Below are 12,876 nucleotides of genomic sequence, written 5' to 3'. Positions count from 1 at the left end.
GCCTCCCAAGTAGCTGGGATTACAGGCATGTGCCACCATGCCTGGCTAATTTTGTATTTTTAGTAGAGATGGGGTTTCTCCATGTTGGTCAGGCTAGTCTTGCACTCCTGACCTCAGAAGATCTGCCCGCCTTGGCCTCCCAAAGTGCTGTGATTATAGGCGTGAGCCACCGCACCAGCCAACAATTCTTTTTCTTATTCTTACTTACTTGATTATAAATGAATACCAGTCTTTATTATGAATTTCATCTTTTTTGGCACCTGTGTGATAAATATTTTTGCCCTAGCTTGTTATGTTTTCTCTTAATACTCTGTAAGGTATCTTTTGTCATGGAGTAATTTAAAGGTTTTATATAATCACTGTGCTGATCACCATCCTTGTGCACCCAGAGTGCTGAGCATCTTATAGTGCACCTGAGGGGCCGCCACATTAGGAAGACAAGGTGTCCCCCAATACCTATGGACGTCATCACCCAACAGGGCACTCCAGACACCCACACCATGGGTCATTCAATTGAGAAATATTTGTTTCCTTTTGTCTCTCACTTTCACTTGAATGGAATGGCTAATGTTCCTGACCCCTGATTTCCTATGCCAATCTGAGCAGGTTTCTCATATTTCACCTGTTTAAGAGAAAGAAGAGGCCGGGAACCTCCTCACTCCACTGCTCTGAGTAAATGCCGTAACAGAACACAAGTGACTGGCAAATGTTCAGCATCACTGGACGTTTTAAATGAAGGTTACCACCTACTACTTTGGTCAAACTGGTTACTACATGAAGGCATAAGACACTAGTAAATAAAATGCATATAAGGTATGATTGAGGCATGGAGAACACAGAATCTAGCCCTTCCTATATGAAAACTCCAACAATATTTGTGTAAAGCAGCATTATAGCCTGTTGTGCTATGCCATGTTAGAATATTCTATCTACAAAACAGCCAATGTGGTACATGTCAAAAGTACCCTTTCAAAATTGAGCTTCCAGTACCTTAAAGACAAAAAAATCAGCAGAAAGTTTTCGGAATTGCTTTTTGAGGAAAAGGTTATGTAGGAAAATTGTCACTGCAGTGTTATTTAAAACAATGAAATTCTTAAATCATCTACTTGTCCGTGAGTGGGAAGTAGTCAAAAATAAAAAGAAACATTAATTAAAGGGGAATATGGCATAACCTCAAAAAATGAACATTATTTAGTACCTAATGAATAAATAATAATTAAAAATGAGATACATATGAATACTAATAGTTACGAATGCACATTAGGAAAAGACTGTAAGAAAATAAAAACGGCTAATATGTAAGCAGAGAGGTGGGAGAACTGTTCATTCCCACTAATTTTTCTGCTCTATAAAAGAAATACAGTTGTCTTTCAAAATGCTTGGGGAATTGGTTCAAGGACCCCTGAGGATACCATAATTTGTGATGCTCAAATCTCTTATCTAAAATAGTGTTTGTAGTATAGTCAGCCCTCCACATCCATGGGTTCCACATCTGTAGACTCAACCAACCACAAAAGGAAAAGACATATGGTCAGCCTTACATACACTCAAGTTTCAATCTGCAGTTGGTTGAATCCACAGATGCAAAACTCAAAGATGCATAACCCCTAGATGTGAAACCCACAGATACAGAAGGTCAACTGACTGCAATAATAAAATAAACAACGTCTAAAACCAAAGTCAACTCAAAAGGCAGAGTTGTTCTTGAGTCTTCCTGAGCAAACATGACAATGTGAATAGTGAGATGGAATTTTAACAGCAAGACAGGCAAGCCTTATTCACCTTGAATGTGGTCATTTTTCCTCCTGTTTCTGGGAATTTGCAGAGTCCTGAGTTATGCCATTTGAGAGAAGGCAGAATCGTGCCTGGAACACTATTGAAGACATAAAAAGTCTTTTTAAAGTTTTTTGAAATCAGGAAATAGTCATAGGAGTAACAATAATGAGAAGAATAAGAATGAGCGCGACAGAATATGGCAGGTCACAAGTTTATTATCTCTTTATTTGGAAATTTCCATGGATAAACAGATAAACAGAAAAGCACTGAGAAAAGCAATAATAAAAAGTTTGTGGCCGGGCGCGGTGGCTCAAGCCTGTAATCCCAGCACTTTGGGAGGCCGAGGCGGGTGGATCATGAGGTCAAGAGATCGAGACCAACCTGGTCAACATGGTGAAACCCCGTCTCTACTAAAAATACAAAAAATTAGCTGGGCATGGTGGTGCGTGCCTGTAATCCCAGCTACTCAGGAGGCTGAGGCAGGAGAATTGCTTGAACCCAGGAGGCGGAGGCTGCGGTGAGCCGAGATCGCGCCATTGCACTCCAGCCTGGGTAACATGAGTGAAACTCCGTCTCAAAAAAAAAAAAAAAGTTTGTAAAACATTTACAAGAGTGACATGAAAAGGTGGCCAGGGATGTCCCCACCAACACAGAGGTATATTGTAAATTAGCACATGAATGTTCACAGCAGCATTATTCATAATCCCAAACTGTAAACAACCAAAATGCCCTCCTATGGAAAAATGGATAGACAAATCCTGGCATATCCATACAATGGAATCTTATTTGGAAATTGAGAGGAATGAAGTACTCACTCATGCTACAACTTGCATGAACCTTGGAAACACTATCCTGAGTTGAAGAAGCCAGGCACACAAAACCACAGATTGTATGATTTCATGTATATGAAATGTCCAGAACAGACAAATGTATATAAAGAAAAAGTAGGTTACTTGTTGATGGGGATTTGGGTTAAGAATGGGGATTAACTGTAAATGAGCAATAGGAGTCCAATTGGGGGATGAAAATGATCTAAGCTAAATTATAATGATTACTGCACTTGGCAAAGTTCCTAAAGATGACTGAATTGTACAATTGAAATCGGTGAATTCTATGATAGGTAAAGTCCACCTCAATAAAGTTGGAAAAAAATTATTAATCTACATGTCACTGAATTTAAAAAGACTGAGTCCTGAGTCTATATTGATAGAATATTTACTTTTGAACGAATACATAAGCAAACAGACAAACAGAGGATGCTCTTCTTTACAGTACAATGCGCACTAACAGGTATATCTACCCATAAAAAGTAATTTAATTTTATTATTTATTTATTTGAGATGGAGTTTTGCTCGTGTGGCCCAGGCTGGAGTGAATGGTGCAATCTCAGCTCACTGCAACCTCCTCCTGCCGGGTTCAAGCAATTCTCATGCCTCAGCCACCCAAGTAGCTGGGACTACAGGCGCCCAACACCACATGAGGCTCATTTTTGTATCTTCAGTAGAGACGAGGGTTTTTGCCATGTTGGCCAGGCTGGTCTCGAACTCCTGGACAGTGATCCACCAGCCTCGGCCTCCCTAAATGCTGGGATTACAGGTGTAACCCACCATGCCCGGCCCTCTATACTATTTTGCAGCTTTTCTATAGACTTAAAATTATATAATTACTGTATTAAAGCTTTCAAAAATCAGGAAATAGTCACAGGAGTAACAATAATGATAAGAATAAGAACGAGCATGACAGAATATGGCAAGTCACCAGTTTATTATTTCTTTATTTGGAAATTTCCATGGATAAACAGATAAGCAGAAAAACATTGAGAAAAGTATAGTAAAAAGTTTGTAAAACGTTTATAAGTAAATAAATATAAACATAGAACCACTAAAACAAAATGCATTAGAAATTTAACCATTACTGCCAGGTGCGGTGGCTCACGCCTGTAATCCTAGCACTTTGGGAGGCTGAGGCAGACAGATCACGAGGTCAGGGGATGGAGAACATCCTGGCTAACACAGTGAAACCCCATCTCTACTAAAAATACAAAAATTAGCCAGGTGTGGTGACACATGCCTGCAGTGCCAGGTACTTGGGAGGCTGAGGCAGGAGAATTGCTTGAACACAGGTGGTGGAAGCGGAGGTTGCAGTGAGCCGAGATCGCGCCACTGCACTGCAACATGGGTGACAGAGAGAGACTCCATCTCAGAAAAAAAAAAGTAAAAAAGAAAAGAAAAACAAATTAGCCATTACTACCTTTCCAACCTGGAATCATAGATAATTAAAATTTTCATATCTTCATATTTCTGTAATTTCTGAATGGTCCACAGTGATATGGTTCTATTAGAATGTGAAATATTTTTAATAAATGAAGCAAAATAGTTGACAGTTTTTAAAAATTTCTGAATGGTCCACAGTGATATGGTTCTATTAGAATGTGAAATATTTTTAATAAATGAACCAAAATAGTTGACAGTTTTTAAAAACTCAGAAAACTCCAAGCGGATTAGCCTTGCTCTCAAGGTCCTTCAGTCAAGTTCTAACTTACTTTCTCCACCTGAGTCCAGCTAGTTCCTCTGCCTCAGTGAGAATATATCCAAGAGATGATCAACTCGGGCTCTGACCCTGGGTGCCCAGGTTCCAACCCCAGTACATCTCTTACTATTTGAGTGACTATGGGCAAATAACTGGTACTCCCTGCGTGTCACACTCATCTTTAGAGTGGAAAAAAGCAGTACCTCTCCACAAAGCCACAATGCGGCTTAAACGTATTTAATTGTACACAGCCCCTACAATTGAAGTTAGTAATTAAGGCTTAATTATTATAAATACACTTGCCCTATTACACATGCTACAAAAATACGGTCTCTGTAAAAGAAAAATGACAAGTCACACTCACTCAGGTGGAGCTTTGCCTTCAGGAGCCAAGAAGTCACTCCATTCAGTCCTTTTTCAGGCTGGGGAAGGAGAGAGCTGTGTGTGAAATACCCTCACCCGGTCACTGTCCTCAAGAAAAGTTAAATATTCCCCTCCCTTCGTGGAAGTGGACACAACCCTCGCCTTCCTAAAACGAGGTCAGAAGGCGTCGGGGATCGTCCAGCGTCCTGCAGAGATCAGAGACAAGGGCTTGGGGCCCCTCCTGCTGGAGCTCTGACGCCACCCGGGGACCTGACAGGCTTCGTGGGAAATTAACAAGAGACCACCAGTCACCAAGTGACAGGGACTGATTGTGCTGTGTAACCTATTCCAGTTCCCAAAACGATTCTACAAGGATGGTCCCAAAGTCCCTGTTTTAAAGAACATCAAGGAGAGGCCCAGGGAGATTAAGTAACACCCCAACATTACACTGTAATGAAGTGGCCACGCGCCTGGAGTGCAGGGAGGAGGAGTGCGCGAGCTCAGAGCCCCCCGGAAATCCTGAAACCAGGCGAGATGCGACCCGACCAAGTCCCAATGACCCCGCCCCCGCCCCGCCCCGGGACGCGAGGAGAGCCCCCAGCCCAAAAAGGCCCCGCTGACAGAACAAAAGCCGCCGCCCTCGCCCCTCCAAACCTCTGCTCTTCAACGAGGAATCTTTTCCCATAACCGGACCGCCGGGTCCCGAGACGCCCCAAGCTTAAGTCTCTGACATTAGAAAGGGCCCGCAAAACGCGGAACTGGATCAAACTACCACGGAATGCCCGACGGCAACCGCACCACCCACCGCCCCGCCCAAGCCCTCCCCCAGCGGAAGTGGCTGTGACTCCACTGATCGTCGGGACTACATTTCCCAGAATCCCCGGGACCCGCCCGCAAACGGACCACGACTCCTCTGGGTGTTTGGACTACACTCAGAATGCTGAGGGAAAAACATCCAGAATCTCAACGTTCAGGGGAAAGCGTTGATACTCTGCAGTGCTCCATGACTACGCTTCCCGAAATGCCCGTGGGGAAACGAATCCTATATCCCTGAGCGCCTAGTAGGGCATGTGGACTGTGACCCTGAAAGTCGTCCTTCGTCCTTCACCTTGAGTCCTTGAGTGAAAATACTGAACAGACAGCAATTCCTGAAGTCTAAACGCCTCCCAGGACTACAGGAATGTTATTGGAAAGAGAACAAATGAGGAGATACAATCTTGAAGAAATAAACAGGGAATGTAGGGGCCAGTAGATAATTGAAAGAAGGCTAATGATTACTATAAACTGATAATATGAGGCTAAAACAAAGTTTAAAAAATGAGCAAAGTACAATGGTTTGGGAGAGGCAATGAAGAACAAAGAGGGTGCTGGCGCCTTCTCCAGAAGCTGTGATACCGCTGGTTTGGCCGGCAAAACAATCATCATTTTAGAGGACCAGTGGGGAAGCCCTGTACTCGAGGAAAAGCTATCTTCCTTCATTTACACTTTCATGGTATTCTGTATGCTGAAGAAGTAAAACACCAAATTTCAGAGAAGCTGGTAAATTGCCCAGTATTTCAAAGCAAGTGTAACTGGTGAAGCGTTTGGCATTGGTGTCAGACACCCAATGTCTATGATTTATGCAGTAGCAATGAGGAGGATCCTATACATGAGGGAACGTATTTGAGTTTCTTCCTTTATATTTTTTTGGTTAAAATGCTGTTATTATAGTTAGTAATTTGGAATCTGGCTTATGTTAGTTAATACGAATTAATAATAGAATAAAGCAAAATCAGAAAACAACCCATCTAGAATCCTTCTTGAAGATAACCAGACTTTTTTCTCCCCATAAACATATATTAGCCTACTGATATGGTTTAGATCTGTGTCCCACCCAAATCTCATGTTGAAATGTAATCCCCAATTTATCATCAGGGAGGTTTCTAATGGTTTAGCACCATTCCCTTAGTGCTGTTCTCCTGATGGAGTTCTTATGAGATCTGGTTGTTTAAAATTGTGTAGCGCCTCCCTCTTTGCTCTTTTCCTCCTACTCTGGTCGTGTGAAGTGCTGGCTCCCTGATCCCCTTCCACCATGGTTATAAGTTTCCTGAGGCCTTCCCAGAAGCCGAGCTGATGCTGCCTTTCTTCCTCTGTAGCCTGCAGAACCCTGCATTAGCCAGTTAAACCTCTTTATAAATTATCCATACTCAGGTATTTCTTTATAGCAATGCAGAAATGGACTAATACACTTATCAATCTATATTTTTGTTTTTTAAAAAACTAAGTCTCACGTTCTATATTTATTTTATAAACTAAAAAAAAGACCTTTTCATAATTTTGTTTACGCATAAAAACAGGTTACTGTGCTAACCACCCAATGGCATACAGCTCCCTCTCTGAAAATTGACTGACATTTCTATACTAGTTACAGCTGTATTGTTGCTCTAGTATGCCCTTCAAATGATAACATTTATTGAGATGATCCATCTTGGCCAGGCACCTGTAATCCCAGTACTTTGGGGGCCAAGGCTGGTGGATTACTTGAGGCCACGAGTTTGAGACCAGCCTGACCAACACAGTGAAACGCTGTCTCTACTAAAAATGCAAAAAATTAGTTGGCATGGCATGGTGGTGCATGCCTGTAATCCCAGCTACGCAGGAGACTGAGGTACAAGAATCCCTTAAACCTGGGAGGCTGAGATCACACCACTGCACTTCAGCCTGGGTGACAGAATGAGCCACTGTCTCAGAAAAATAAAAATGGAAGGAAGAAAGGGAAGGAGGGAAGAAGGAAGGGAAATGTACTCCAGCTGGGTGACAGAGCGAGACTATGTCTCAAAAAAAAAAAAAAAAAAAAAGGAAGGAAGAAATGTAAATCAATCAATATTTTCTAAATAATTTTTTAAAAAATTTCTGGAGTTATATTTTTAACATTTTCATCTTCAGAGATTCCAACATTCAAGATTATGTCTTTCTGGATTATGATCAATTCCTGTCCTTAGTGCATGATCTCAGGATATACCAGATACTCGTTTTCATACATTGTTGGTGCTGCTAAACTTGAACAGTTGATTAAGGTGTTTCCAGAATTCTGTCTGCACTCTAAAATTATTTTCCCCTAAAAAGTTACTACTAAATAGTAGTAAAATTTTCACCAAATGGTGAAAAATTGAGATATTCCAACTCATTCTGTGTTTATTTCTTGGCATTGTACTCTACGAAAAAGCTTTCCATGTTTTTTTTATTTTTATGGATAGAGGGGTGGGAGGAGGAGTCGGGGATAGAGGGGTAGAGAATGGAGGGTAGGGAAGAGATGGGGTTAGAGGGGCGGGGATAGAGGAGTGGGGATAGAGGGATAGGCGATAGAGGGGTGGAGAGCATGTATATTATTTATATGTTTATGCCAGTGTGGACTTGTGAATTCTTATTATATGAATGAGTTCCCATCTACTACTGTTATTATGTATTTTGATTCTCTGATTTTCTCAGGTTTTGCCAGTAAAATCCTCTTCAAGAAGTCTCCTCTTGCCTTTTGGCTCCTGTTCATCTATGAGCTCTTTGTGCAATGGTTTACTTTCTGATACTGTATGATCCAAGTTCATTGGGTATTTTCCCTGCCCTAGCCATGAGATCAGATATTTCTCCTAGGACTTCTGGTTTCTATTTGTGGAAAATGTAGTTAGAAACAAAGAACTGAAAAATAACAAAATAACAGAAAAAAGAAAAAGAAACAAAGAACTGAGTGCTAGTTGTGATTGCTGCTACCTTGGTATTATTCTTGACCCCCTCAGCTGACAAAACTAGGAAATATTTACTTTTTTTTTTTTTTTTTTTTTTTTTTTTACTTTTTTACTCTTGTTGTCCAAGCTGGAGTGCAATGACGTGATCTTAGCTCACTGCAACCTTCACCTCCCAGATTCCAGCAATTCTCCTGCCTGAGCCTCCTAAGTAGCTGGGATTATAGGCATGCACGACCATGCCTAACTTTGTATTTTTAGTGCGAAGGGGTTTCACCTGTTGGCCAGGCTCGTCCCAAACATCTGACCTCAAGTGATCTGCCCACCTTGGCCCGGCCTTTTTTTTGGTAGCATCAGAGTCTCACCATGTTACTGAGGCTGGTCTCAAACTTCTAGACTCAAGCGATCCTCTCGCCTCAGGCTTTTTCCACTTTTTATACTGCTATTGATGTGTAGTTATTATGATGTAGATCTATGATAATTAGAAAATATATATATATATTTTTTTGATTTTTTTAATCCACCTGGGTGCAAGTGGGAAAAGGGCGTTAGCCTGGAAAATATATTTTTATGGTGTCAAACTTTTACATTTAGTAAGACTTGTTTTGTGGCCTAATATATGGTCTTGAAGAATGTTTCATGGGCAATTGAGAAAATGTGTATTTTGTTTTTGGGTGGAGAGTTGTGTATATGTCTATTAGGTTGAACTGGTGTATAATGTTCTTCCTTATTTATCTTATTTATCTTTTGTCTGGGTGTCCTATGCATTTGAAAGTAAGGTAAGGAGTCTCTTACCATTATCGGAGAGCTGTATATTTCTCCATTTGATTCTGTCAGTATTTACATTTTATATTTCAGAACTCTGACGTTTGGTGCATATATATTTATAACTGTTTCATCTTCTTAGTGAAATAAACCTTTAGCAATATTTATTGCCTCACTTAACAGTTTCTGACTTAAAATCTAATTTATCTGTTATTAGTATGACCACCTGTGCTATTATTTTTTACATGGAATACCCTTTTCCATCATTTGCCTTTCACCTATGCATGTTATTAATTCTAATGTGCAAAGCATATAATTAGATACTGTCTTTTCAATCATTTTGCCAATCTACAACTTTTTATTGAGGAGTTTCATTTATTACACTTAATTATACATAGGTAAGAACTCCAATTTTAAATTTGTTTTTTATTTCCTTCATTACTATTGTCCTTTGTGTTGAGTTCTTTTCTTTTAGTGATACATTTTGAATCACTTCTTTTTTTTGAGATGGAGTCTCCCTCCATCATCAGATGTCTGGAGTGCAGTGGCACGATCTTGGCTTACTATAACCTGTGACTCCTTGGTTCAAGCGATTCTCCTGCCTCAGCCTCCCGAGCAGCTGTGACTACAGTCGTGAGCCACCACACCCAGCTAGTTTTTTCTGTTGTTTTTGTCTTTATGTATTTTTTGTAGAGATGGGGTTTCACCATGTTGGCCAGACTGATCTCCAACTCCTGACCTCAAGTGATCCGCCTGCTTTGGCTTCCCAAAATGCTGGGATTGCAGGCATGAGCCACCGCATCTGGCCAGAGAAATCCACTGATAATATTACTGAGGATCTCTTGTACATGACAAGTCACTTTCATGTTGCTGCTTTCAAGATGTTCCTTTGTCTTTTTTATTATAATATATCTCAGTGTGAGTCTCAAAGTAGGATAAACTCTTCAAGTGGTTTATCCTACTTGAAGTTCATTAAGATTCTTGGATTTGCAGATCCATGTGTTTCTCAAATTTGAGAAGTTTTTAGTGCTTTAGTTAAATAAGCTTTCCATCCCTTTCTCTCTTCATCTAGGACTCCTATAAAGCATACATTGGTTCAGCCTGGGTGACAGAGCAAGACTCTGTCTCAAAAAGACTGCAGGCCATAGTTTTCTAATACTATGTGCACAAAAAGTTAATATAACAGGCCTGAGACTGCAAATTCTAGAAAGGACTGCTTACAAGACTGGCTTTTAGCTGGTGTTAGGAAACATGGGGTTTGAGAGGGTTGTCACCATTCCATAACTGGTAGGCATGGTTCAAGTTATTTTGAACACTTGCTCCCCTTCTTGGAGTCTAGAGTTTTGATCTGTACCAGAGGGATGGTACCTACATGATCAGTCCCAATAAGAACCTTAGGTACAGGTTGATAATAAACATCCATTGTAGACATTTCACAAGTACTATCACAATTCAGTACTGGAGGAATTGAGAGCTGTTACTCCATGCACAAAGGATCTTTACAAATTTATATCTGATTCCCTCCAGGTATTGTCTAAGAACCTTTTCCCTTTACTATTTGTATACTGTCACTATAATATAGTCATGAGTACAACTATATTCTGAGTCCTCTTAGCAAATCACAGAACCTGGAGAGATTGTCTTAGGGACTTCCAACCCACTATGCAAATTGAGACAGCATGGATTTTCATAAAGCACCTATCATCCTGAAAAGATACAGTCTAGAACATTAAGTATAAAAATCAAATCTATCTCGAGTAGCCATTTTACTGAAGAATGCAATTTAACCTAATGTACTCAAAATACCACCTTGGTGGCTATGAATGGAATGGCACTCAAACTTGCTCTTTGTCCTAACTGGTTCCACACTGTTAGAGGCCCAACTGCTGTCATGCTGTTTTCCCTACCCATACACACCTTTTCTTAAAAGAATCTTTATTGATTTTTTACATCCACATGTATACCCCATTTTTCTATCTCCAAGATTTTTCTACTCCTTGACTTACACTTAAAGCAAGCTCACATGTATTATGTATGAGGGCAGCTGAAGACACTCATCATTTTTTCACTATATTCAAACTGGAGAATTGTTTTGAAAACCAATTTCCACAATCCTATTCCTTAATTTTGAGTCATGTCATATTATTATAGGATACTTGGTACATATCCAAAGAAAAGGAAATCAGTATGTTAAAGAGTTATCTCTACCTCCCATGTTTATTGTAGCACTACTCCTGATAGCCAAGAAATAGGCCAAGATATGTAATCAACCTAAGTGTCCACTGGATGAATGAATAAAGAAAATGTGGCAAATATACACATCAGAGTACTATTTAGCCATGAAAAATGACAAAATTGTGTCACAACAAAGTGAATGAGCCTTACAGGGCATTATATTAAGGGATATATGCCAGGCACAGAAAGGTAAATACCACATGTTCTCATGCATATGTGGAAGCTCAAAAAGTTAATTTCATGGAAGTAGAGAGTAGAATAGTAGTTCTTAGAGGTGAGGAGGGAGGGTGGTAGCCAAAGGTTGGTTAATCAGTATAGAAATACAGGCAGGTAGGAGGTAAGTTCTAGTATTTCACACCACTGCAGGGTGACTGTAATTAACAACTTATTATTTTCAAATAGCTAGAATAGTGAATTTTAAGGGTTCCCAACGCAATGATAAATGTTTGAGGTATGTTAATTACACTAATTTGATCATTATACATTGTATATTTGTATTAACTATCACACTGTACCTCATAAACAAGTAGAATAATTATGTGTCATTTAAAAATAATGACAAAAGCATATCAAGATTCAAACGCCTCTTGTAGCGCTTCCCACAGTCCTCACATTTAGATGGTTTCTCTCCACTGTGGTCTCTTTGCTGGTCTTTAAGGCATGAACTGTGCACAATGCTCTGCCCACAGTCCTCACACTGAAGTGGTTTTTCTCTACTGTGGAGTCTCTGATGGGTTAGATGAGTTGAGGCCCATCTGAAGCTCTTTCCACACTTCTCACATTTGTATGGTTTTTCCCCAGTGTGAACACTCTGATGGGAATGCAGCTGTGAATTCTCAGTAAATCTCTTCCCACAGTCTTCACATTTGAATGGCTTTTCATCATCGTGGAGTCTCTTATGATTCAAAATACTTGAGGCCCGGCTAAAGCTCTTCCCACATTCTTTACAATTATAAGGTCTCTCTCCCGTGTGGACTCTCTGGTGCATGTCAAGATTAAACTTACTGTTGTACCCCTTCCCACACTCCTCACATTTGTATGGCTTTACTCCAGTGTGGACTCTGCGATGAGAATAAAGTTGTGAATTCTGAGTAAATCTTTTCCCACACTCTTCACATTTGAATGGTTTTTCTCCACTATGGACTCTACGATGGGTATAAAGTTGTGAATTCTGAGTAAATCTTTTCCCACACTCTTCACATTTAAATGGTTTTTCTCCACTGTGGATTCTCTGATGATTCAAAAGACATGAGGCCCAGCCAAAGCTCTTCCCACATTCCTTACAATTATAGGGTTTCTCTCCTCTGTGGACCCTCTGATGAAAGTCAAGATCCAATCTCCTTTTGTAGCCCTTCCCACACTCCTCACATCTATATGGCTTTTCTCCACTGTGGGCTCTCTGGTGAGAATAACGCTGTGAATTTGTATAAAATCCCTTCCCACATTCTTCACATTTGAATGGTGTCTCTCCACTGTGGACTCGCACATGTCT

The 12,876-nt window shown here is 40.3% G+C and overlaps 2 protein-coding genes across 2 annotated transcripts in view; both read right to left on the bottom strand.

The window, feature by feature from the left end:
• LOC108285296 (zinc finger protein 234) overlaps positions 1-5,499 on the bottom strand; it is a 16,059-nt gene extending 10,560 nt beyond the window's left edge. The window contains exons 1-3 of the mRNA XM_037729188.1: positions 5,323-5,499; positions 4,670-4,727; positions 1,783-1,873 (exon numbers count right to left, since the gene is read on the bottom strand). Of these exons, the coding sequence (XP_037585116.1) occupies positions 1,783-1,797 (15 nt within the window). The 5' untranslated portion in view covers positions 1,798-1,873; positions 4,670-4,727; positions 5,323-5,499. The remainder of the gene's footprint in view (positions 1-1,782; positions 1,874-4,669; positions 4,728-5,322) is intronic.
• Positions 5,500-11,236: 5,737 nt separating this feature from the next.
• The window catches only part of ZNF225 (zinc finger protein 225), a 28,662-nt gene continuing 27,022 nt past the window's right edge, over positions 11,237-12,876 (bottom strand). Inside the window, exon 5 of the mRNA XM_037729186.1 lies at positions 11,237-12,876. This exon is cut by the window's right edge and continues 929 nt beyond it. Coding sequence (XP_037585114.1) covers positions 11,920-12,876 — 957 coding nt within the window. The 3' untranslated portion in view covers positions 11,237-11,919.

Source organism: Cebus imitator, unplaced genomic scaffold (assembly GCF_001604975.1).
Source record: "Cebus imitator isolate Cc_AM_T3 unplaced genomic scaffold, Cebus_imitator-1.0 Scaffold296, whole genome shotgun sequence".
In the NCBI taxonomy this organism is placed as follows: Eukaryota; Metazoa; Chordata; class Mammalia; order Primates; family Cebidae; genus Cebus; species Cebus imitator.
The sequence above is the reverse complement of the archived record's forward strand: the minus strand, read 5'-3'. Positions and strand labels throughout refer to the sequence as shown.